The sequence below is a fragment of the Astatotilapia calliptera genome, chromosome 6, assembly GCF_900246225.1.
Source record: "Astatotilapia calliptera chromosome 6, fAstCal1.2, whole genome shotgun sequence".
NCBI lineage: Eukaryota > Metazoa > Chordata > Actinopteri > Cichliformes > Cichlidae > Astatotilapia > Astatotilapia calliptera.
In genome coordinates this window covers 7,412,758-7,439,142 of record NC_039307.1, presented here as the reverse complement: position 1 = coordinate 7,439,142, position 26,385 = coordinate 7,412,758, and the positions used below count along the sequence as shown (strand labels likewise).

General features: G+C 41.7%; 1 protein-coding gene across 2 annotated transcripts; it reads left to right on the top strand.

The window, feature by feature from the left end:
- The first annotated feature begins 1,706 nt into the window (after positions 1–1,706).
- On the top strand, positions 1,707–26,385 carry rnf38 (ring finger protein 38). Of its 2 annotated transcripts, XM_026169933.1 has the most exons (13): positions 1,707–1,859; positions 2,805–3,505; positions 14,751–14,812; positions 20,685–20,887; positions 21,001–21,373; positions 21,489–21,653; positions 21,903–22,073; positions 22,630–22,809; positions 22,925–23,028; positions 23,155–23,239; positions 23,371–23,492; positions 23,611–23,710; positions 23,975–26,385. In XM_026169933.1, exons 2-13 carry the CDS (start codon positions 2,893–2,895, stop codon positions 24,035–24,037), a joined length of 2,241 nt encoding a protein of 746 aa, XP_026025718.1. In that variant the 5' UTR covers positions 1,707–1,859; positions 2,805–2,892; the 3' UTR covers positions 24,038–26,385. The 2 variants fall into 2 exon arrangements, with proteins under 2 accessions (XP_026025718.1, XP_026025720.1); XM_026169935.1 differs by lacking the exons at positions 1,707–1,859; positions 2,805–3,505 and adding an exon at positions 8,509–9,028.

Sequence of the window (26,385 nt, the reverse complement as noted above, 5' to 3'; positions counted from 1 at the left end):
ACACACACACACAGACACACACACCGACACACACACCATCCCTCGGTTTCCCTTACCACCCTATCCATTTCCAATCCCATCCCCCAGAGCCCTCTCTACACCCCATCCCCCTTTCATACCACCCCTAACCCACTTACTCATCCTGCCTCCACCCTCCCACACACCCATGAGACTTCCCCACCCTCTCCACTTTCTCACCCGTTCTCACCCTCCGTAGTACCTCCATGGTCCTCGTCTTCTCCATTCCTTTCACTTTTCTTCTCACTCACCCTTATTCCTGGACACCCTTCCTTTCTTCTATACTCCCTCCCCGTCATTACACCAACTCGCCATTTTCATTATCCCCATCTCTTCTGTTTCCCTTCTTTCCCCCACCTTTCTCCCTCCCTCTCTTTCTCTTCTCTGTCTACTGTGGCCTTATCTTATGAATATCGGTAGCACACTGGGTGAAAAATTGATCCTCCCCGCCTGTCTGTGGACGCTGCCACAGCGCATTAGCCTGCGTGTGATGTGTGTGTGTGTGTGTAAGCTTGCTGCTTGTGGGAGACACAGAGGGAGGAAGGGAGGAGTGAGAGGAAGGAGGGTAGGAGGGATATTTGCATATCATCAAAGTAGGAAAAGGGAGTGTAATGAGGAGAGAATATGTGTGTGTCTGTTGGGCGTATGTGTGTATTAGGCCTGTTGTTGATGGGTTGGGCTTCAGTATGTGTGAAATGAGAGAACAAGACCAAGGGAATAGGGTATAGGAGGCAAGATAGACTCAGATGGCGTTAGATGTGTGTGTGTGTGTGTGTGTGTGTGTGTGTGTGTGTGTGTGTGTGTGTGTGTGTGTGTGTGTGGGTGTCTGAGAATGAGAGGACAATCAGAAACCACGTACAGTTTTCCTCTCACATATCATTCTTCTTGCTCCCATACCCCCCCCCCCCCTCCCCAACACACACACAGTAACAGTAGTTTTCATAAATATTTCAAACAGGGCATGTTCTTGACCTTTGACACGGCACCATTGAACATTTTTCAAAAAAAGGTATAATGGTCTCAAGCTTCTGCAGCTGTTTGTTTGTTTGTTTGTTTGTTTGTTTGTTTGTTTGTTTGTTTGTTTGTTTTAACATTCAATCACATTTTTCTCCAGCTTATGAGAAAACATGCAAAACCCCTTTTTAAACGTGAAAACTTTGGCCCAGATCTGATAAACACAGGCACTTCATTTATCCTAGTGGCCTAATTTATTTTAGATTACGGCTGAATAATCTGCCCTCCCCCCGCCATTTTTCTATGTTTGTCACTATTTAATAACGTTCTAGTTATTTTTTTTCTCGCTACTGTAATTTTGTAGCTCAAGTAACTTCTGCAAACACAGCAAATACTTAATTTTAAAGCGAACTTTCGACTCCAAAGGAAACAGCTGCAATGGGTAGGCTTGGTATTTGTAAATAAATAATTTAAAGCCCCTTTTAGTCTGCCTCTCTGCTATCCACGGCTTCTGATTTAACAGCCCTACTAATAGATTGCCGAGCTTAAACTGGTTCGTTTCACCGGTAAAGTCCGGATTTTAAAATTGTATTTATAAAAACAAACTAACATTAACAGTTTTAGTCATTTGTCTGTGTTTTTTTGCCATCTGTGACTTAACCAGCATTGTGTCTGGGGGAAGCAACTACAAATGCACTCTGTTTTCTGTCGTCGATTGATCCGGTCTGGTGAAATCCGACTTGAGCGTTGACGGTCTGTCACATTTCACGCTGACACCGAGCGAACACTGGGCTCACACACTCGCGTTCATACACTCTCACAGACAGGGCTCGCAATATTATCGACAGATCCGAGTTGGGAGTACAGTCGGGGAGAGCGCGTTGAAGGTAAGTTGTTAAAAAAATACTCAGAGCAGGGGAAATAGACCCGGTTTCAGCGTTAGACACAGAGGCGGGGTCATTCCTTAAGATCCTGTTAATTTTAGCCGTGGTTCTTTCTTTGTAATTTTAGACCGGCCACTTTTAATGTTTCTGTCTGCGCTTTGCTGTTTGCTTCCATACAACCGGGAAAGCTCTACCGGCTCATCCCAACGCAGCGAAATCACACGAATAAGTTTATACACAACACCGTTTTGTTTTCTTACTATTAACCAAATATTTTAAAGCGCTTCGAGGCGTGGGTGGCTAGCTATGGGATTTTTCTCTGTGTTGGTCGGTAGAGGAGGAGGGGTTGGTATGGCTTGCCAAGCTAGCGAACGACATTACGCAGGCTGGCTAAACAAGTTTAAATGTGGGTTAAAGTGGCGAAAGTTGTTTTAAAGTCGGTTCGAGGATAATTGGGATTCCGAGAAAGCGAGCTGGTGTGGTAACACTGTAGTTATATAGTTAGAAGAAGCATCATAACGCCTTTACCACAGCGTGCTATGCGCACTAATGTTAGCATCGCCCCCAAACGCTAGCTTCCCGTCAGCTAGCGAGCCGTGGTCGTTGCTGTTGTGAAGTTAAAGCTGCTGGTGAGCCGGGAGAGGAATCGTATCCCTGTCACATTCTTGTAGATTATTATTATTTTTATTCCCAAACAGTATAATCGAGTGAAAACTTAAATATTCACAATGTAAGCTGATGAACCAGTTTATGAAATAGCAAAGTTGTAGTACCAAACTACCAGTTAACTCAAAATTACAACACACGTGCATGTCAAAAGAAACTGATGGCTTTGACTTGTTTGTGTAGGTAGTCCAGCTTGGTGAATGTTGTGATGTACAGTGTTAACAGAGTACCTCACAACTCGATTTAACTCTTCCTAACTCATTTAATTTGTCATTTTAACAGTGTGTAAAAGCTGCTTCGGTGAGGGGAACGAGAGGAAAACGCAGGGAACAAAAAAGGAAAAGAAACGAAGGAAATCCCCCGAAAGGAAATGCCAATCGCAGCCGCTGGACAGCCAACGACTCAGGAGCCTCGAGTTTGCCCCCGGCTGCCCTCCACCCCGGAGCCTGTCCCTAAAGGGGCTGATTTATTCGACGAGGCGGGGGCGACAGAGTCTGCGGAGCGAATAGAGTACGGGGGCGCGGAGGGGGGCAGAGGACTCGGGGGCTATAGTTACAGCCAGAGCGGCGCGAGGGGCTTTGTACAGCCCGGATCTACCAACGGCTCTCCGCCGCAGTCCCCAGAAGCGTCCTCCTCTTTTCTTTTCCACCCCCTTCACCCCCACCAAATGACCATGGAACCTCCAAGGACTCGATCTCGCTCACGGTCTGGATATTATCAGTCGTGCGGTGTTGGAAATGGCAATGGAATGACCGGCAGCGCAGTTATGGTATCTAACCACCACCACCATCTCCACCACCATCAGCAGCAGCAGCAGCAGCAGCAGCAACTACATCCACAGCAGCAGAACGGTGCCGCTTGCGCACCACTTGGAACTCACAGTATCCACTCGGAGAACCAGCAGCGAGCCCCAGGAAGTAACGCCTCTCCCGGCATTCAGAGGCTGTCTTCTGTTCCCGGAGCGCACCGCATCCCAGCAGCAGGTAAACGTCTCCACTTGTCATCGTCAATGGACGTGTATGTGGTTGTGTAGGTTTAGAACAAGAAGGAAAGGCGAGTCACACCTCCACTCAGACTTTTAATTTCACACTGTATGCGAGTTGAAGGGACATAAGCGGAGGTGTTCTAATACCTTTCTTTAGAAGCTAACAGAGAGAGGGAGGGGACTGCCCTGGGCTTGGCATGACTGTAGTGTCTCTGCATGTGTGAACACATTTGATGTATTTTAATTAGATGGGGTGTTTTATGTTCTTGCCACTTAGCTATAGTGTGGATGTGATACACAGTTAGCACATACAGTAGGCAAATGAAAAACAGCAGCCTGTGCTCTGGACTGGGGTAGCCTCAAGCCAGTTGAACTGCTGTGCATAGTTAGTTAACCAGACTGCATTTCTTTAGGCACTGTGGCATGTCTACTTTTAGTCAATTACACAAATATTGATGTAGCTAGGTAACAAGCCTTATAATGTGTACAGGCAAAACCTTTGACTAAACTACGTATGGTCTGTTCTTTTTCAAAGCTTCTTAGAGGGACAATTGTAGCTAGATAACCCAACTTGTTGTGAAGTTGTGAACAAGAGTTAAAATATCCTCATATATTACTCATATATTATGATATTGAATAGATCAATATTTAGTCAGCATTTACTGTTATAAATGCACATACACATACAAAAAACGTGCTTATGACAGAGAATCAGCTGAGCAAAGTGGTAAACAATCTTAGCCATGGCCTCTGTTTTAACAGATATTTGGTTTCCGTCTGAGGTTGTATTCCGTTTCAAATGTTCTTTTCTTTTTAATTCACAGCTACCTGGGTAACCTCTGCTGTGACGTTTTTGCTCCATTGCAAAGCAAACTTGGTTAGAGTATGTGTGGACTGGTGTTGGGTGTTAAATACATGTGAGGGCACTCTCACACAACACAGTGAGTGCAGTGTTGTGAACTTCATAACATAGAAGCAGCACAGCTAGAGTTTCACATTCACTGAGGCTATGGGAAAGTTTTCCTTTCACTAAAGCTAATAGCACACCTAACTGGCTTCACAGGTTTGAAAATGCTTCTGCAGTTGGTAGTATCCACGGGTGTTGTGGAAACATTTTACTAGTTATCATTATTATTATTATTATTATTTTAAAGAAACATTGGAACATTCTAAAACAAAATCCCCTTTTTATACAGACGTTATGTAGTGGAACTTTTGCTTTATAAAGTTTTTATTTTGCAAATTAATTTGAGTCATTGACATTAAAATGTAAGGACTCTGGGAAAAGCAGGGTTTAGGTTTGGTCTCATTACAGCAGACAAATTACTCATACCGATTCTACCTCTTGGGATATGTCTAAGACTGCAGTCATTTCTCTCACTAAGCAACTCATATATGACAGACGGCCTAGTTTTTTTTTTTTTTTTGTGGAGGTACTTACTTCTGCTCACCTCTTCGAAATATGTCCTCACTTGGGTACACCATCGAGATACACAGTGAAATGAAACTATTGAAGTCCACGGCTTGAGTTATATATAAGAGTAATAATGATGAAGATGATGATGACTTAAAAAAACAAAACAAAAAAACTGTCACATTTTAAACAGTAGGTGTTTGCATATCTGTGTACACAAAAAACTGAGCAGGTCTTTAGAGAGACTGGATTTACCTGTTTGGAAGACTGAGAGCAAGAACACAGCTGAACCCACATAAACAAAGAGAGGCCTCTTTTGAACACTCAGTCATTAGGTTGTCAAAGCAGTGTGTGTGTGTTACTTGTATGCCTTTGTGTTGAGTTCCAAGGAAATAAAGTTGTGTCTCTGTATGTTGTTCTTAGGAAGGAACGAAGAACCAAGACAAATTAATATGAATAAGAATAAAAATATAGACTAGTTTGCCAAGTCACAGTGTCTCACCAAACTGCTTCTAGTTATCTTCAGAGTTTATCGACCCACTGAGACTTGCTGCCTGTACTCTATCATAGTAGCTTCGCTGTGAAGTGGATAGCTCAAATCAATGAATGGAATGACTTTATTGTATTTCCATCCAAATTGATTTTGATTTAGAGGAGGAGGACCTGGGTAGAAATTCTATAAATTTACCAACTTGTTGTTCAGACAAATTTCAACACAACCTGACACCCACAAAAGAACAGATACTCAGAAAGGCTACAGGTGGATGTACACATTTGTGTTTGTACTTTACTCTCTCCTGCATTTGTGTAGGTAGATGATGAGTCTAACAGTAGAACAAATGCACACATATAAAAGTTTCTTTCATTTAGTAGATATTGCAGTTTAAATATAATGTAAGTTATTGTTTTATTTCTATGTATTTTTAATTGAGTGCTGTTTACATTGTTAACTGCAGGAAGCAGGGGGTGGGGTGGGGGTGTACTTTTATAGTTAAACGTACTCCTACAAGAGTAAAGCAGCTGGCTAGCTGGACCTTTCCCACCACTACACACCTCTTATTAAACCCTCTTTCCATTCTCAGAATGGGATTTGCTTGCTGGGAGAGAGGAGGGATACTTAATCCATTCTTCCACTGCTAGTCACCTGCGTTGGACATGAAAGATAATGATATCCTGTACTCTTCAGTCCCCTCCCTACTCTCCTCTCCTCTCCCCTTTTCTCCACTCATCTCCTCTACTCTCCTAGTCCCCCGTTGTAATTATTTTGCTCCCATTTTCCTCTTTATGTGTTGTTCTTTCATACTTGTTTCATATTGTACACAGTGCAAAGGGTATTTTCCTCTTTTTTTTTATCTGTCATAAAGTTCACATGACTTTTTAGGAAATCATTATGTTTTCAGACTTAAGAGAGCTGATGTCTGCAAAACTAAGACTTGAGGTTGCAAAAGAGAAGCACAGAAAAGCTCTCAAAATGTTTAAGACTGCTGCCAATTGGTCAGAGTTGATAAAAACATCCTTTGTAGCAGCTGATATCTTACCCTGATTGCGACCCACCTCTGTCACAGTCTGTCCTGTTACTCACATTCACTTCTCCCTCCCGTCTGAATCAGTCAACCCTTTCTGTACCCCTCCGGTCCATTTTCTTCGGCTTCCTCCTTCACATTTGTCTAATGGAGGGATCGTTTTAATGGATTGCCCAAAGCAGCAGAGAGGTGGACAATCCTGCCACTCTACCTCTACCCCTCCACTCCACTCCTGTCCTCTCCATCCTTCTGTCTGTAACAGAAGTGGAAACATGCACTCTGTTTTTTTTGCTTTCCTTTGTCTTGTCGCCCAGGCAACCCCCTCTAGTTTGAAGAGAAACTCTTTCACTTGGATTGACCAAGTAGCAGGGGTTCCCTGCTACTCTGTCACTCCAAATAAACAACAAAGCAGTCACTTTGGTCAGCAAGAGAGGATCCTTGGAATAGGGGAAAGTGACCTTAAATTAGCTCAGAATCTAAGGGAAAGGGCTCTGATCTGGTTTGGAAAAAAGGTGCTTCTGAGACTAAGTGTAAGAGAGAATGCCAAAGGGTCACTTAACTCCTGAAGAAAGGTCAGTATGAGGAGAGAAGAAGGAAGCCAATGAGTGAGCAAAAACTGCAATAGCTGGTTAAAAAACAAGTCAGTGGTGGGAATTTGTAGTCATAGGACTGCATTAAGCAAGTACAGTGAACAAGTTTTAGGAAGGTCAGTTGCAGGCAGGGGATGAGGAACGGGAAGATGATTAGGCTGAGACCAGGCAGTGATAACAAAAGGAAGATGTGAACAAATATAAGGAAGAGGGCTGTTGAAGAAACGTAGCACGTCAGGGGTGCGGCCATAAGCAAAGCATAGACAGGAAGCATGTCTTTCTTGCACAAAGCAGTTGTGTGCAACCTGAGAGGAGGTGTGGATACTGAAAAAGTGTTGGAGGCATGAAGAGGCCAGAACAGTTGACTGAAGTCAAGACAAGCACTAACTTTGGGAATGTGGGTAAAGGTATGTGTCAGAAAGGAATGGATGGTGAGTGAATTAAGGAGGAGGATGGGAGGGAGGCATACTTTGCTCCTGGTGTTTGCATGTTGGCCTTCTGTTGCTTTCAGTTTAATTGCATATGTCCTCTGGATGTACCTTTTTGTTATATCATGGCTGCAAGCCTGTGTTTCCCCTTTTGTTGCGAGAAATATCCTCTTTTGTAAAATTCTTTTCCTGCTCATGTAACCCTTTCTCAGTAAGCTGCTGGGAAATGGCATATTATGTCAAGTTGTACTTTTTAAGTACTATGATAGGGCCACCATTAACCCTTAGCACAAGTATAAACCCAGCCAACTTAATACAGAATAGAATAATCCTTTAATTGTCCTACAAAGGGAAATTTGGGTGTAATACAACTTCATGATTTATATTTTCTTATTCTCGCCTTTGGAAATTTCTTTTTAATCTCAAATAGCTTCTGTTGCAATTCTGTGCCTCAACAGTTGAGTATCCTTATCTTTGTTGATCATTTCAACACTACCCCTCAATGTGTCCTTCTCCCTTTCCACCTCTGTTTGTCTTTTGTTTTCACTGCTTTAACCAAGACTGCTCATTTACATGAACTGAATATTTTAATCTGCATAGTTGTAGATTGAAGTAGTAAGTTTGCTTTGGATGTTTTGTAAAGTGTAACTGTAAGAAAACCCTTCCCACCCCCAAACCTCATGTGCAGGATAATCCACTTCTCTGCTGTCCACACATATGCTGAGTGTTTTCCAAACATTCATCCTTTTGCCAACATATGGCTAAAAGGCTACATCCATTGAAAATTCAGCGCTTCATGGAGCTGTATTTTGGCAAACAGGAACTGTTTAAACATACTGTGCATACAGATGGGCAGCAGAGAGGTGGAACACGCTGTAGGGATGGTAGAGAAGAGTCATTAAGATATTTCAGTGAACTATAAGCTTCTGTCTGTGTTTGTTTTGATAGCCTTTCCTGCCACCTCTCAAGCTCTCAGGGGTGAAAAAAAAAACTTTAAAAAAATGGGAAATTGGGTTTTGTTTTTGGTATAAATATATATATATTTTAATTGCACTTAGGGTGTTTTATTGGTCAGAATGTGAAGATAATTTCATTTACTTATTTATTTACTCAGTATCTAGTTGGAGGTTTTTTGGGGGCTGTGAGATTTATACCTTCCAGCTTATGAAATAATATTACACTTTCTTTCTTTTCATTTGAGATAAAAGATGTCCAGGAGGCTTAGTTTCACTTAAGTTAGGGATTGGAGCAGATCCCAGCTCTAATAAGTAGAGAGCCAGGGTACACTCTTGATCCTGGCTTATAAATGATGTGTTAGTTGCCCCAAAGACAGAGAGCAAGCACATTTTATTAGTAGCTATTTCCAATGGGCTCCTCAGAATGTAGTTCAAATAGTTGAGAGCTCACTTTGTGGCACTAGTGTCAAAATTTATGATGGAAAGTAGAGAATTAAGACAGTTAGCACTCTCCTTTTCTGCCCATTACTTTCCTTGTCCTAATGCTGTTGCTCAGATGGCTTCTGTCTTTCACTGAGGGGAATGTGGAGAGGAAGACTGAAGACAGAAGGTAGAGTGAGAAAAGAAAACGAGTGTGAAAGAGCGGTTCGCTGTGTGCATTTTGTATTTTTATGAACTCGACTGACTTGGTGCGTCAGTGCACACGCCTTATTTACTTGCTGCCTGGGTGGGCTGGGAGCAGGAATGGGACTGTTAGAAACATGTGCATACAGACAGGATGACGTCACAGTCGAGCTAGAGACCAGCTTCATATCAGCCGCAACGCTATTGAGTTCTTAGACCACTATTTCTAACGCATGCGCTTTCTTAAATCAATTATGAAATAAAACTCCTCTGCAAATATTTAAATTTTGAAATTTTTTGTGTCACAAATACATAATAGAAGAGCAGCATACTGGAGCGGTGTGACCAGGTTCATTTCCAGTGAGTCTCGTACCCTGCGAATGGACTCTCAACTCCACTGGATTGAACCTGCTGGCGGTAGTACTGTCCTCTGTTCTGTGGATGTGGTTATATCGACATTATGGCTCCTGAACCAGTACTCAGAGTCGTGCGGGCTCTGTTTAGAAGAACAAGGGACACGGGGCAAGCTGGTATGAGTACAGGGAGTATTGGTGCTAGTTGGTTAGCAGAAAACTTTAAAAGCAAGAGCAAGAAAATTAATGGATGTAATAGTTCAGGGAGACGGATTTAACAAAAAAGAAAAAAAGTGTAGTAGTGGAGCACCACTTTAGCTCAGTAGGTGAGCAGGCGACCACATGCCGCATGGAGTTCAGTGGCTCGGGTTTGAGTCTGACCTGTATTGTAGTATAATGAAATGAAAGTCAGTTGCAAAGTATACTTCAGTGGGTGTTAAGATACCCAAATGGCATAGCACAGTAAAGTTTCTGTGTGTCTGCAGATCCACATTTTGCTATTATGTTGAAAGATGCAGAAGGTCAAAACAATACCAGCCTCGTCATAAAGAATGTACTTTATACATTTACACATCCAGTTTTAAACATTTTGTCATGTCGGAAGAAGCCATAGGCCATTTCTTGGACTGTGCTCATGTTTAAACTTAGCCTGTATTTGAGCTCACGTAGACAGTACTGGGACAGGCATACTCACAAAAATACCAGACTTGGAACTATGTTTACTAGCAATGTACTGGTTTAGAAAGTAGCTGCCATGAAATTAGTCACTTATTATTTAAGGTGAGCATGGAGAAACCTCCCCTTTAGTTAAACAATGCAAAAAAATATCTGTGTGTTAACCTGTATGTAATAAATATGAATAAACAATGTTGATTTTTGAATGGATTACATTAATATTTGAACTCAGTGACTCGTAATTTGAAAGAAACATGCTTCTAAACTTCTAAACTGTTTTGGGGTTTTTTTGTGGCTATTTTGGACTTTTGGTAAAACAAACACACACACACACACACACACACACACACACACACACACACACACACACACACACACACACACAAAGGCATGCAAACTTCACCATGGCAAAAGTTTAAGTCCAAAAACATTGAAAGATGCTTCAGCAAACACTATTTATTATACATACACGACATAATATTCTGATGTAGGCATGCAGAGATGAGGTTTCAAAAAAGAACATAGACGTGTGAGTTACTCACTGTTGCCCATATTCACAACAAGTTCGCACTCAAGTATGTTATGTGCAACCACCTGCACACGCTTGCAGACTGTGGGATGTAAATTTTCAGGCTTGAGAAGAAATGCAGGATGGAGGAGCAACCTCAAGGACTGCAGCAGAACACACAAAAAAAGATAATGAGAAAGATAATGAGGAAGGAAATGTAGGAGGACAATGAAGTGGGAGAACGGTAGAATCAGTCCCATTTCTATACGTGACACACTCTTTTGCCATGAAGCGCGTGTGAAGCAGGTAATGGTTGGGCAAGCGTTACATGCCCGCCTATTTTAAGCTTGGATATCAGCTTGTTACTTGACTGCTTTGCGCTAGGGTGTGAAGTGTGCTCTGACATGTGTTCAGGAGGCGGGGTGATGTGAGAGGTGTGTATATGCGTGTGTATGTGTGTGATATACATATGTTCAGTTTTGCTTGCTTTCTGTGAATGCTATGTAAATGCATACAAGTTCTGCAGCAAGCCTTCTGTGGCTGGTTGTTACTGTTGAGCTGGTGATTTGTTAAGTAAACCTTTTGCTTATCTATCATCTATCCTTTCATCTATCATTTCTGTTCACCCACTCTCTCCTGTGTTTTTCCATTTGGACATGAAACGGGAAGATGTAGTTGAATAAAGATAGACGGTAAGAGAGAGGCTGATGGAGATCATGGATAGAGATGGTGCGATAGGGCAAGAAGAGGAAATGTGGGTGCCGTGCGATAAAGCTTCAGGAATATATGGGAGGGAGACAGGCCGGCAGATAGGGAAATAGATCGGTGGCTGGGAGGGATGGTGATGAAGTGATGGAGAGTGTGAGGAGGAGGAGGATGTGTAAGGAGGGTGTCTGAGCTGAGTGCAGGGGGGGGAGGGAGGGATGAGAAGGGGAGGGAGAGGTGAAGGAAATGGATAGAAATAGCTGATGCACTCTGAGGCTTACAGAAAATCAATAGCAGTCAAGAGGGGAAGCCACAACCCCCACCCTGTTCCCTCTCTCTGGCTCTTCTCTCTTTCTCTCTCTCCCTCCACTCGTTCTTCTTCCACTCCGTGTCTGTTCCTGTCTCCCTTTCCTCCTCAGTGGTCTCACCTTTTCATGCATGTTTCCAGCCCTGTCCTCTTCTTCTGCACCTCCCTTTTGCCCTCTTCTTGTCACCCACACTTCTCTCTCTCTCTCGTTCTCTCTCCTCCTTCACCCTCTCCTGCCAACATTGTTGTGCTGGTTTCGTGAAACAAACAACTAAAGTCGATGGCAATTTTCTGCAGCCACGGGGAAGGCGGGGCCTGCAAACTATTCATTCTCCACATAGTTACTTAAGCTGGCATTGCTTGCAATCATTTTTCCTTCATTTAGATAAGACCTTTTTAAATTTCACACAGCAGGAAATGGTTACTGCACACTCAGTTCATTTTTTAAAAGTTTTTTCAAAAGTTTGTTTTGTGACTTTCAAAGAGACAAGAGATGAATTGTGGTGCTCTAAAGCAGTACTTTGTGTCTTTAGTATTATGAGTCATAGTTTTTCATATCATCTGCTTCACACGGCAGATATTTAATTGTCAAAAAAACCCAATTCTCCATCATGATGCAGTGTGTTGAACTTATTATTCTAGCAACAAAATATCTTACTGTGTCCGACTTCCTCTTGTTCAGATAGCTATGCAAAATTCACTTTTAAACACAAAATCACCTGAAAGTTAAGTTTAGAAAACTTTGCAGCCTATTGCTGTTTTCCCACATGTATGTAAATGTTACTTCACAAATACTGGTTCATTATGCTTTTAACCAGGTTAGCTGTTTTTCCAGCTAACCCTAGCCTCTTGTAGTTGTACACTGACTGCTTCATTGGCCAGACTGCTTTTGTTTTAGTCCAAGATATTATTATTCTCCGAAGATGCTCATTGTCACCAACTGACTACCAACTCTGCTATCTTGGACTGGTGCTGTTTTACCCTGGAAAATTGCTGTGAGCTGGGAGGGCCACTCAAACCAGGTGAAGAACTGGTTCATGTGCTGCTGCAACAATCTCATTGAAGTCTCCACAGCAGAATAAGACTAACCATCACCAACTGTAGTCCAAAACAGTAAAATTGGACTTTATCTATATCTTTATTTATAATGGGAGACTTACTTGAGTAGCAGCTGATTATATTACTCATTTCTTTGTCATAGACTTTTTACTTGGTGGGGCAAAGACAGTTTAACGTTCAACCCCACTGCTTCCTCACATGCCAAGAAAAGTTGGGGACTTCATTGGATTTGCGAAAATGACTGAAGACACGGAAAAGGTGATTCAAGAAGGTCACATCCTTTGCAGAGTCCGTGGCTTGCCAATGAAGGTTCATGTGACAAAGTCCTTCGTACAGTAGTTCAGTGTCCATGAAATCCGTTTTGTACTGTCTAAAACGTCCTAGATATTGTCGAAGAATTTGCCATTTCCTCGCACATTGTAATTCATACTGCAAATCCCACCATTCGGCTTTTCTCGGTGCCCTAACAGCAGAACCAAGATTGTGCACAGTCTGTTAGTCCAACAGTGAACACGATGTTACTGCAACATTTTAAACCTGCTCTGTAGCTTCTGTGTTGTGCTCTATAGAGTGACTCTAACTGAATGACTCGTTTCTGAGTCAATTTACAGGATTCTGACAATGTGCAAGTGAGACCACATTCAGGGAGGGAGCTGGATTTTTGCCTATTGTGATCAGTGAATGAGTGTTGCAGAGACGAGCCGCTATGCAGCCGGCGAGCTCCCTGAATATACTTCACCAGTATTCTGTCCCAAATCATCTCAGTGGAAATAGCCTTTTAGCCTGGTTTTCACTACACTAATATAAGCTTTACTTACTTCAACCTTTTCAATCCATTTATTTGTCCTGCTCTAGGGATTGAAGTATGAAAGGAAATGCTTTTTAAGGACTGAGGAATTCAGTTGTGAAAACCTCACTCTGCCTCTTTCTGTCTTTTCCCCCCCTTTGTTGTCAGTCATAGCTTCTCTTCAAAGAGGCTGGCTGTAAGCAGGAAAAATCCCACAAACAAACAGCCGATAGGTGAAAAATTCTCTTTTTAAACACCTTTGTAATTTTTTTTTGTGCATCTATTTCTTTTTACTTTTGATTCGTTCATTTTTATTGAAAAGGTAGTCTTGTCTGGAGTGCCCTTGGGAGTGCTTATCCTTGGTGTGTATACCACTGCCACCATCTGTGGTGAGGACGTCTCAGACGAGAGACGTCCCCACGACAAAGGAAAAATAAAAGCCAGAATAAATAGGAAAGACAATAAAAAGATGAAAGGATTGTTGAAAAACAAAAGAGTAAAAGTCTTAGCTGTGATGGAAGCGGCGGTATCATCAGAAAGCTTCTCTAATCCAGGATTACTGTGTTTATTTTGTGTGTGTGTGTTTTTGCATGTGTGCCTACATCTACTGCCTCTGATGTGAGACAAGAGTATGCCATATGTGTTTCAGTCACTTTTTTGCCGTACACACGGTCAGCAAGCGTTCTCACAAACAAACATGTTGTCATTGTTTTTTGCTGCTGTGTATAAAGCCTTAAGTTGGGTTAGAATAATAACAACAAAGGGATTAAATGGAGATAATAGAGGTCTCCAAACAATGATGGCTATAATGTCAATGACGCCAAAAGGTATTCCTTTTATGTTGTAGTTTATATTGTAAAATGATACACAGTACACCACAGAAAAAAAATAACTTTCATGGCCGTGTACATAAGAAAAACTGATGCCTATTTGCGTTGTATTTTTAGGGAAATGAGCTGCTTCTGTATTTTTGGATGAGAAATACATAGAGAAACTTTTTAGCCTGGCCTGATAATGCTTGTTCAAATACAATTTTGTTAAACTTACCAAGCGGAGATGATGGCGATTTCTGGGCAATTTAAGACTTTTTGCTGTAGTTTTTTTTGCATCCAAAAGGGTCTGAGTGGGGGAAAAAGAGTCGTAGGAGTGTAGAGATGGCTTAGTAAGGATGTCTGAGTGCCCTCCATTTGTTGTGACCATGCAGGGGCATCAATTGTGACCTTCAAATGGACTTGAAAGTGGTATAATAAGGAAAAACTACTCATTTCGAAAGGTTTGTAGCAAGCCTTACATGTTCTTTCCTTCTTTGTACAGGAGCCTCTGGCGGGTCCTACCACTGCCACCCAGACCATGCGTATGGAGAGGAGAGCGATAAGGTAAGAAAGACATTTATTAAAGTTTTCACAGAATTTCTGGAAAATGGAAAAACTTTTAAAATGTACTGGTTTAATGACCCCTCTCCCAGAGATGAAGCTTTAGCTCTGAGAAGTGCTTGATGGTGTTTAGTATTCAGCAGCAGGCAATGAGGCTTCTTGTGTAGACATTTGCCTCCAATTGCCTCCTTGAGAAACTCAAACAGCAGTGCCTCTGCTTTACATTTCATAAATGCCAAAGTATGTTAAGAGGTGGTACATAACTGTATGCACATTATACATCTGTGAGAGAGGACTGCAGATTGTTGTTTAAGTTTATTCTTTACAAATAGTTAGGCTGTCATCGTTTCATGTATTTGTTGTTTACTTTTGTGTAATGAAGCATACCATACCATGCTTTTGAATAACCAGCTGATGTCCAGTTGTTTACAGCAGATTAATCTGATTACTGGATATTGCATTTAGCCGCTTTCCGTTATTTGCAGTGTTTTCACTAAAAACAGTTTCCCTTTTCTGCTAAGGGTGCGTATCCTTTTTGTTTCAGAAACTATATGTTTGCGCTACCAGTTTAAAAAAACAAAACAAAAACCTTGTGTGTTTGTGTGTGTGCTACTGATAATATTTCAGTATACAAGTGTACTTGAGTAAATGATAGTCATCATCACAAGTGAAGTTGTGTGTTAAAAGCTAACAGATGAAGTGGAAAACGGGTAAAAAAAGGAGGAGAGGCGAGACAGGATGCTGAGGAAGGTGTTGCAGAAAGCTTGGAGGAAAAGAGGGGAGGGAGAGAGGCGAGGCCAAAAACAGGGAGGGGGTATTGCTAATGATTTCACCTCCAGCTGTGGAACTTGGTTGGAGTGAGAGAAGCGAAAGGAGGGGAAGGAAGGGAGGAACAGTGGCAGAGGAAACAAAATGGGCTTTGAAATCTTGTTGATGGAAAGAAAATAAGTGGGGGAGGGAGAAGTGTTTGAGTGCTAGTGGGAGCATGTCTGCAAAATATTAATGAATCTGTAAAAGCAAATGACCATATTTGCTCAGTGTGCAAATTCGTGAACAGACTCTCATGGCAGGAAAGAGAAACCCGGTCTCTATTGTATTTTTTTTAGGTTTGTATTTTCATGCAGTCTCTGGGCCTCTCTTTTATTTTGGTTCTCAGCAAAGACAGTGAAGCCATAACAGCTGTTGGCCAGAGTTGCTATGTGTATGTGGGTGAGAGTGGATACATGCATACCCCAAATGTAGACATGGTGAAAGAGAATGTGGAAGGGTGTGTCTGCACTTCTGCTTCAGGATGTCTGTCCACTCTGGTCTGTGAACATGCTGTGGATGCTGTGAGAAGGAATATGAGGGTGTGTGAGCCATAGATGGATTCACAGTTTGTCACAGTGTGTCAGTTTGTTTGTGTCAGAATGTTTTCTTCTCATATTTTCTAGCTTTAGTTTTTGGACCAGATGTGTGTGTCTGTGTATAAGTTCACAAGTTCGGGCACTCAATTAGAACATGAGGACACATTATAACACATTGCTTTAGGACACACACACACACACACACACACACACACACACACACACACACACACACACACACACACACACACACACACACACTCCTTTGTCTGGCAGTGCTCCCCTCCCTCTAACGTGGGTAGACAGGCCCATCAAACTTTCATAGTAATGGGCAATAGTCTGCATTTGTTAAGATGTGTATGTCCTGTCTAAGAACCTTTTTTGGCCTCATGTTTTAAGCAAGGGTCTTGGACAGGGCAGGCAGACAGGGAAAAAGCAGGGGGCACATGAAGAGGATCATAGATTGGTTTAGATTATCTGATGGAAGGAAAGGGGGGATGGTAGGAGGTTATTCGGAAGGGTGGGGAGTAGAGGAGACTGGCTTAGATATGAAAATGGGCACAGTAGATGTCCCTAGGGTTTTGGGGTTGGGGCGAGGCTGGTAGAGAGGTTGTGGGGTGTTGGGTTGGAAGAGAGGAGCTTAGTGTCTCAAAGTGGGGTGGGGGTGGACCACTAGTGCCCTCCATCCAATGCCGTAATGGGTGTATTGTAGTATCTTCTGCTGGTTTTGATAAAATGAAATGGAGAAAAGCTTATTTTTCATTTCTTATGTAACAAATAACCTATCCTCACTGTTTCACTCCGATTCCAACTTGAACTTCAACATATGTTGTGTTGCGTCTCCCGAAAGAATCTGCTGACTTTTAAATGTGATTAAAAATGTGTTTCAAAAGCAAAGCAGTGGGAATAAGTTTAATTTGTTAATGTGTACTTCATATATGCCAAGTGTCCATCCTAAAAAAGAATTTAAAAACACCGATTTTAGTTTCAAAAACAGTCTGGGATTATGTTTTAGCCTGGACAGCAGGCAGAAAAGACTTACGTTTCTGTTTGAGCTTTGTTTGCTAATTAACTTGGGTCAAAACATTATAGCTTGGCATTTCATCCTTCTTGTGTGGGCATTTTTCCCCCCCATTGCCATTTCTTCCTGTACCAATTTATGATGCTTATGGTACTGCTTTAATAGATTGTCATATTTGCTTTGCGACTCCTCATCTTTGGTCCAGGTCCTTTCTTCTTGTACCTTTTGCTTTTCGTTCATTGTAGTTTTTTCTATAAGCCAAAATCCCTTTTGTCTTGTTTACAGTGTCACAATCATGCCCAGCATGCATGTGTGTCGTCATTTTAATATGCCTTCATAGCCTTGTTAGTACAGACAAGAGATTATTTGTAAAACTCTAAAACACTGCTTGTATGTACAGAGATTTGTTTTAAAATGAAAACATATTTGTGTGACTGAAGTCTTAGTCTTCTCGTCATGTCAAGGCTCATATTTTTATTTGTTTAGTTTGTTTCGAGTTCGCCTGTTTGACGAAAGAAAATTTCGTACTTTGAAGATAAACTGAATTCATTACAGCACCGAATACGAGATGTGTTCTAGAAAACGACTTACAGAGTAGTACGGTAATACAAAAACAAGACTGAAGCAAAAGCCATCTCAAAGCACCTTGTCCATTTTATTCATGTATTTATTTTTCAAAATGTTTGGTTCATTCCACCTTACCTGTTGAAGAAAACCCTTAAAAATAGAGTTCTGAATGAATTTTAACAGGGGATAAGGCGGAAAGGATTTGCTCAGCTATCACATGGCTTCAAAAGAAGTTACAACATACTTGCTTGTATTCTGTTTATCTTGGACCCAAATGATAAGGTGTATGGTGAGTCACATGACATATAAAAAATTGAAGAGGCACACCCAAATCCACATTTTTTCACTCATTTGGGGCCCTGATTCTCTCACGTTGCTCTAGTCCTTTGATTGGACAGATTCAAATACCAAAGTCACACTCATTTCTGTATTTCTATTTTTTATTTCTATATTTTTTCATCAAATATCCTTCCTTCTTTCCAGTCCGCTGATATAATATTGTACATGCAATACTAAAGAAACCATAGTTAGTGTTGGGGCTGGGCAGAATAGAAAATTTTGATATATTGGTACCAGTTTATGTAATATTCAAGAAATGACTATTCTAAATAACAAATATGCTTAATGGGGAGATTACACAGGTTACCATCTACATGTGATTTCAATTGACTGCATTTGAACATGACGGTGTGCACAAGTTTACTCTAGCCTGGCTTCTAGCTGCTAACCAGCTTTTACTGTACAGACCAGCCCTCCAGTGATGAAAGGCAGAAACACTGTTGTAAACACTGTTGTAAACACTGTTGTAAACACTGTTGTAAACACTGTTGTAACTAGGGATGGTAAAGAACTAACTTTACCAGGCGTGATTACAGTAAAGTAGCTATCGTAACAGACGTCTCCGAAAACGTTGGAGCGCTTTTGAAAATATGTGGTGTCTTGATAAACTGAGCAGTTTACACAGCTACATTCTCACCTGAAAATATGTCATACGTTTATTTTGTGACACAGAAAGTATAACAAGAGTAATATTAAAACTAACTAGCTGCCGCCATTGTTGGAAAGTAAGCTGGGCCGTGCTATGAATTCTGGGATAGGTTGGGCCACGAAGTACACACCCGGACCCATCCTTCAAATCTGGGGAAATGAAGGGCTCATTTGTCGGAGTCTTCAAATTTGGACAGTCTTCGTCGTGTCGCTGTAACGTAATCGGCCTACAAATGCGGGCACAAGAGGATGCGGTTCCTGACACAGCTACGATACCGGACACCGCTTCTCCTTCTTCGGGGTTTAACGGCAGCTGGCATCCTTGTACATGCAGTGCTGCCATCTTCTGTTTCAGTCTGTTATTACACTCCTAAATCCTACTACTTATTCCTGCGTCTTTTGGGAGCTTACAAAGCTTCAAACGATGCGTCGACTATTAAATTAGTCTTCGACGATTTTGATAGTCCACGTAATCGTGACTAGTTGACTAATCGTGGCAGTCCTAATGCAGACTAGGAGTTGAATCACCAACATTCTGATTAATGAAAGGGAGCTGACCAATAAACTGTTGTTTTTTAAAGGTATTTGTATTTATGGTCAAACTATTTAAGTTCAAAACTGCGGCCTGCATCACCATTTCTGTTAAACATATGGAGATGTATGGAGATGACTCTTTTGTTATTCTTGTTGCCTGGTAGTAGTTATTGTTTGCCTTTCCCATAAACTTGTCAAGCCCAGGTCACATTCAATATTATGGGCAAGCCATTAGTGTATACTCTGTTTGGGCCTGCAGTCAGAATACATTTTGAACATTTTTTTTCTTTCTTGAACAGCAGAGTTTGCCTCTAAAGAACTTCAGAAGCTATTGTTCTTTATAGGCTGTAGAACTCAAACGGTGGCAGCTGCCCATGTGTGAATGTGAATTTGCGCATGTCTGCAGGCGTTTCCATAACTGTGTGCGTGTGTGTGTGTGAGTTTCTGCAGTCTGCTCTCCAGCTGTTTCCTGTTAGCTATCACACTGCTCTCAAGGTTGCTGAGCTGTGTATGTGTGTGTCTGTGTGTATGTGTGCTAAAAAGTCACAGCCGCTGAGTCATTTTTATCACACTTTAACAACGTGTCTCTCCCACGAAGAGGGGAGCTGGAAGCAGGGATCAAATAAGTAGAAAGGGGGGGGAGCATTGAGAGGGTAACTATGGGGAAGTGTGTGTGTGTGTGTGTGTGTGTGTGTGTGTGTGTGTGTGTGTGTGTGTGTGTGTGTGTGTGTGTGTGTGTGTGTGTGTGTGGTGTTTCTTAAAGAATCCATGTGTTCTTCAGAGCACAGCAAAGGTCCTCGTAAAAGAGTGACTAAGAACTGACACATGGATATGTGTGTGTTCTTGCCTCACCAAGTGCTAAGCGTGCGAGTCACTGTTTGACAGTAAGTGAAGTGACTCACAGATGAGTTGGTAGGATTGAAGCGGTGTATAACTTATTAGTCAGTCTAAACCTGGATGACTAATAAACTGAGCTATGTCTCTGTTTTTGTGTATGTATCGTTGACTTTTTTTGACTTCGCAAGAAAGAATTTGTCAAGCTATCCAATTTAGGGAGTGTTCTCGTAATTCGCACATGGGCTTGTGAGTGCTTGTTTTGTTTGCATTTCCTCGCGCCAAGAGGAAGTGACTTTCAACCCTCAGGGCCTTCGAGAGCTGGTGGTGTAATATGCTTTCTTTCACAGATGCACGCATGCAAAGTATGTAAGCTCGCATGGAATATACAGGAAGTACCGTTAGTCACAAAGGAACATAATGTCTAATGTGATGGTATGGATTGTAGGCTAGAGGGACTGAAAAGCATGGTGAAATTGATTTATTTGATATGAGTTCCATGGGTCACTGACCACAATATCCATTCCCTCTCTCCTCTTCTCCCCTCTCCCCTTTCCTCCTCCGTGTTTCACCCCTCCCTCTACAGAGTGAGGAAAGCCCCAGTCCAAAGCGCCAGAGGCTGTCCAGTCAGTCCGTCTTGGAACAGCTAACCTCATCTGCACCCCCACCATCCACCCCTTCTCCTCCCATCCGCCCCTGGGAATCAGGACCCCAAAGTCGGAGACAGTCTCATCCTCACTCACATTACCACCAAGAGAGATGCCTCACTCCAGCCCGGCACAGACGCAGGTAAGGTGGCAGTTTCCAGATTTTTATTTATTTATTTATTTATTTTTACACTTCCACTATTACAACTTACCTCAGGGTCTGTGATATAAAACTGTTATTTATCCCTTTTTTAGTCCACCAGCAAGACGTCAGCGTGGCCGTCTCTCCAGACCCTCTCGCCACCTGCCTCCTCATCACCACCCCCCCACCCAAGGCCCCATATCTCGTCTGTCACCATCCGAGCTCCAGGATGAAAACTACCACCACAACCCCCATCCATCCACTCCGCAGACATACCCAACACACACTCCCAGCGCCTACAGTCAGCCTCCTACGTCTGGGGGTGGAGGAGTAGGTTCAGAGGAACCTCGAGCTTTCCATCCCCCCAGCCTATCATCGCGACTACTGCACCCGGCCACTCACCACCATCACCACCACCATCATCAGCAACAGCATCATTCAACGCAACAGCAACAAGGAGCCATGGTAATGGATTTGCATGAACAGGTCAGTCTGCAAATATTTTATTTTCTGTGGAAAATGATAGAAAGCTGCGTGTGTGTGTGTGTGTGTGAGAGAGAGAGAGAGGCTGTACTTCAACTTTGGTGTGATTTCTCATCAGCTGCAGCAGGGCACTGTACCTGTCTCCTACACGGTGACCCCAGTCCCTACTCACGGTCTCACAGCGCCTTTGTGTAGCAGTCAGCATCTTCCACCTACCTGCTCCTCACAACAACAGGTCCCTGCCTGCAGCGTGGTCTTCAGCACTGGACAACACTACCACCCGGTGAGAGGCATAAAACAGTGTAAAAGTTAGTAGGAGTGTGTGGGTTTCTTTGTTGATTTGAAAAATAAAACACTTTGTTCTGTGCAGTTTCTTTAAAAGAAAACTAAAGTGAGCAACAAAAGTGTGCCAAAACCTTTCCTGTTTGAGGAAACTAGTTAGTTTTCTCAGTTGTGGCTGCCACCTTGTGGTGAGACTACATATTACAGTGACCACCATTTTATTTCTCTCTTCTCTTCCACTCTCTTCCAGATGATACAGGCATGTTCAGTGCAACATTTGCCGGTGCCCTATGCCTTTCCCTCACTGCTATCCAGTGATCCTCAGTTCCTGCTTCACCCTCCACCTCACATGTCTCACCACCCGCCCCACCTCGCCACACCCGGACAGTTCCTGCCTTTCCAGACACAACAGCCGCGTTCGGTACGTGATCAGCTTTACTGGCAATGACCTATATCGCTGTGTGCAATACATGCAGTGACTTATATCCGGTTTTATAAAGACTTTAAACAGTGTCAGTGCTAGTCAAACACAGGTGTGTTATTTGCCCAAAGTTGCTGTTGCTGTTTGTTATACTAAAGGTAGAATACAAGAAATGTTGCTAAAACTAGACCAGTATATTTGTTTAATTTGTCCAAGTGTTTTATTTAGCTACAGATGAGAAGTTATAGAGTAAATTGGTGTTCTTTTCTGTTTCTTATTCCACATTACAAGACGTGTACATTTTATTTTTTTCTTCAAGTTACAAATATTAAGATTTTACATGTTACATGTCTTAATGTGTCTCTTTAAGAGTAGTCGAATTATTGGAGTTACAACTTTTAATATTAATTAAACTGTCAAGCCATCAGTTATAAATTGTGTTATTAAAATATGCTGTTTTGTGATTTTGCTGAAATCTCCAAAGAAAAAAAAAATAGGACAGCAAACATGTCTAACCCGCCATAACGCCTGGCATGCTTTCGTCATTTAATCACAGCCCTTACAGAGGATTGAAAATGAGGTTGAGCTTCTGGGAGAGCAGCTTTCAGTGGGTGGAGGTTTCAGCTATGCCCACCATCACCACCATCACCACCAGCCGCCCTCTGCTCTGGCGCCTTCAACACCGCTCCAGTTCCTTTCACACCACGACCCCCTGTCACAGGAGCTTTTTACAGTGGTGAGTAGATTTGTCAAATCAGATGTTCATTTATGTTACAATGTAGGATTTTTGTAACATGAAAATTTTAACCATAGTGTAATACATTTTTTCCATCTCTTTTGCTGTGTCTTAGCCCTATCCTCACTTTATGCCTCGGCGATTCACAAGCCGGCGTTACCGTTCTCAACAGGCAGTACCCCCGTCTCCCTACCACCCCAGCTTCCTGCCTTACTTCTTGTAAGTTCCTTCTTAAAAAAAATTCTGTTGGAACTACGTGGCTGAATTTGCAAGAGATTTGAGTGTACCTCAGGATGGTAATGAATGCAGTGTATTAAACTTCTTCATGCTCTTCATCCACCACAGGTCTGTGCTTCCTATGCCTCCAAATGTGGCCCCTGCTATCAGTCTAGAACTGGATGTGGATGATGGAGAGGTGGAGAACTACGAGGTAGAACAAACTGCTGTCGAGCTGTCACATTTTTCATTTTGTTTGAAAATACTGCATCGTAGAATCAAGCGACAGTTAATATGATGACTGTTTTTTTTTGTAAACATGTCCTTTATCTTCGAAATCTTCAGGCCCTGTTGAACCTCGCAGAGCGTCTGGGAGAGGCCAAGCCCAGAGGTCTAACTAAAGCAGATATAGAACAGCTTCCATCATACAGGTTCAACCCCAACAACCATCAATCTGAGCAAACACTGTGAGTACCTTTTTGCGTGGATTTTCTTTTGTTTTGTGAGCAGTTGCAGGTGTTTGCGCAATTTAAAATGTTAGCCCAAGACCATGTGTAAAAAACGCTCCTAACATTTGTCTTTCAGGTGTGTGGTGTGCATGTGTGACTTCGAGTCACGCCAGCTTCTGAGAGTATTACCCTGTAATCACGAGTTCCACACCAAGTGTGTAGACAAGTGGCTTAAGGTGAGTGATGACATTCTTTTATTAGGATAACGGTAATAAATTCCACTGAGGTTGTGAAGCTCAGGCAGGGCAGTCATGGCACAGCAAATAACTGACAACTGAACTTCCAAACAGATATTGCCTCACTCGTGTTTATATCTAGCAGCCTGCATTCTCCTGACTTGTAAATCACTTCAGTAAACAGAAAAATTACACACTTTATTTGCTGCGCTGTTTGTATTTGGTACATTAATAATTTAGGTTCTTTATTTAATTTTCTCCCAGGCTAACAGGACCTGTCCTATCTGTCGAGCCGATGCCTCTGAGGTACAACGGGACTCTGAGTGACCTCCTATAAATATCCACAATCCCTGACTCCCTGTTGGATCCACCAACCAATCAGTGAACTTCCTTACCCCTTTACCACAAGCCTTTGCTTACACATAACTGGGACCAGTGCTCATTAATCCTTCACTCTATCCCACCAGACACTGAATGGTAATTCTCACCTGGGATCAGCATTTATAGAAGTGTGGAGACTTTTTGCTGACTCGTGCTTACTTCATCACTGGACTTCATAGGCCTTCCGTTTTTGGACTATTAGACCCTGCTACCCTGCCTTCTTCTGATGGTTAACGCTCACTATAAATGGCCTTTAAAAACACACCCACGACACAGTGTCATGTGCAGGTGGACATATATGTATGTATTTAAAAAAAAAAAAAGGCATTATGAACCCTTCTGAATTGTGAACTGTTAAGTTCTGGTAGTGGAGAGAAGAACAGGCTTATTTGAAAACCACCTGTATAGTTGTACTAACAAACACTGAGGGGGGAAATTGGCAGTCCAAAGATTATATTTTCGTTATTGTTCTTCTGGTTATAATTAAGCAGTCCCACTTTTGGTGTGCAGAGACTGACCTTTTTAACTAGACTCATTATAATTGTGCAGCAGAATGAGCCAGTTTAATTTCTCTGTGTGTATTCTTGCATTCCTTGGTTTCTGAGCAGTCTGTATAGGGTGAAACAAAGATACTGTACACTGTGTGACAAAGAGTGAGCTACTTTGGAACAGTGAAAAAATACACTTTATTTTCTCTATCCGAGTGTCTGTGCGCGAGTGTTTTTTCAGCAGTGTGAGCCTTTTCACTTGTGGGGATGTGAGTTTTACACCTCCTGTAGAATTTATGCAGCCTATGTGGTACAGTGCATTTACTTCCTAAATTGTTTCCACTCTACTTCAGATTGATTTAGACCCAGTGAAGGTCAAGGGTAACTTCAGATCTTCACAACCAAGGTTCTTGGGAAGCTGACAGTGCGTCTTTCTTTTTTAAACCACACATTAGACCTTTGAATCTACATCTGTTCCTTCTTCTCTAAAACAAGTATAGGTTTAGTTTTTTCCCCTTAAAAAACAGAAAATATATTTATCAACATCTCAACATGCTCAGTAAGCTCCTCCTCCAAGACATATTTGATAAATATGGTTGAATTAATTAAAACTCAACAATTTCATCAATCCTCAGTATATTATAATTTTAATGGGAATATGGTATTTAAAATGTGACTGTCTGTTTTTGGTACCTTTCTATACTTTTGGCAGGTAGCGATTCCAGTGTTTTCCCCATCACTCACGGGGAAGAAGTTTAAAGAGTCTTATAAGGTCACCGTTAAATCTACTTTGGTTCACTGGTGGATTTTTCACTTCAGCACTTTAATATGTAGATTTATGACCTATACACACTCTTTTCTAAGAAAAAGAAGCATTAATGCATAAAAAAATACAGATGTTCTTCAAACATCATTTTCCAGTATTTACTACACCCTCAATATATCAGTTCTTTCAAATTCCCACAGTTTATTTCCAAAGGTGTTCATTCTCGGTATCTTAATAATGATCATCAGTCATGATATAACTAATAAACCTCAAGCACAAATCAGGCTTTCAAATGTAAATCCCGAATGGTCAATATTTTTAAGATGACAAGCTAACATGGGCCATAAAAAGTAAAGAGGAAGTTCAGTGCGGCACCTGCAGTGTCTTCCATCTGACATGCCTTTTTATCCAATCTGATTTTCTCCTGGTAGAACTCGTATTTCTTCACTGTTGCCACATCAGATGGAAACATTAATTCAAAGTGGATTTCTGCTTTCCAGAATCTGGAAAGAACATTGGTTTATCCAAAACACTTCTTTAGTGTTATCAGACGTTTTTAAAAAGACAACAACTCTTATTTAAACAATGGGAATCAATGTTTTTCTTCTTCATTTCTGTACGCATCCCTTTTGTGTCTTAGAATCGTTTTTTGTTGGACAGTTTTTCGTTGCTTGATACACTAGCAATTACCTCAGTCCCACTATTTATGTCTTTTCAGAAAATGGCACAACCAGTATGCTTAGTGTACATCTGTTCATTTTCCATGCAATTTGTTGGGTTGTTTGATATATATTCCTTTAAACTCTATGAAACTTTCATTAAAGTGGTGTCATAGTAGTTTCATTATGTATTATATCTGTAACCAAAATCGTTTGAAGGTCTGTTGATGATGATAATGAAATTTTTAACAAACATTTGTACATTTTGTATGAGAGTTGTTACTAGTAATACTTTATTAAGTAGTGCAATGATTTTTTTTTAATCCCTTACCCTGTCTTTTGGATTTCAAAAGCTGGTTCAATAATAAATGTATAACATGC

Bases quoted from the DNA above. Each gene is read 5' to 3' on its own strand.
- rnf38 (XM_026169933.1), top strand. From the start codon at position 2,893: ATGCCAATCGCAGCCGCTGGACAGCCAACGACTCAGGAGCCTCGAGTT. The intron at 3,506-14,750 runs GTAAACGTCTCC...TTCTTTGTACAG, and splicing joins GCACCGCATCCCAGCAGCAG to GAGCCTCTGGCGGGTCCTAC. The intron at 14,813-20,684 runs GTAAGAAAGACA...CTCCCTCTACAG, and splicing joins ATGGAGAGGAGAGCGATAAG to AGTGAGGAAAGCCCCAGTCC.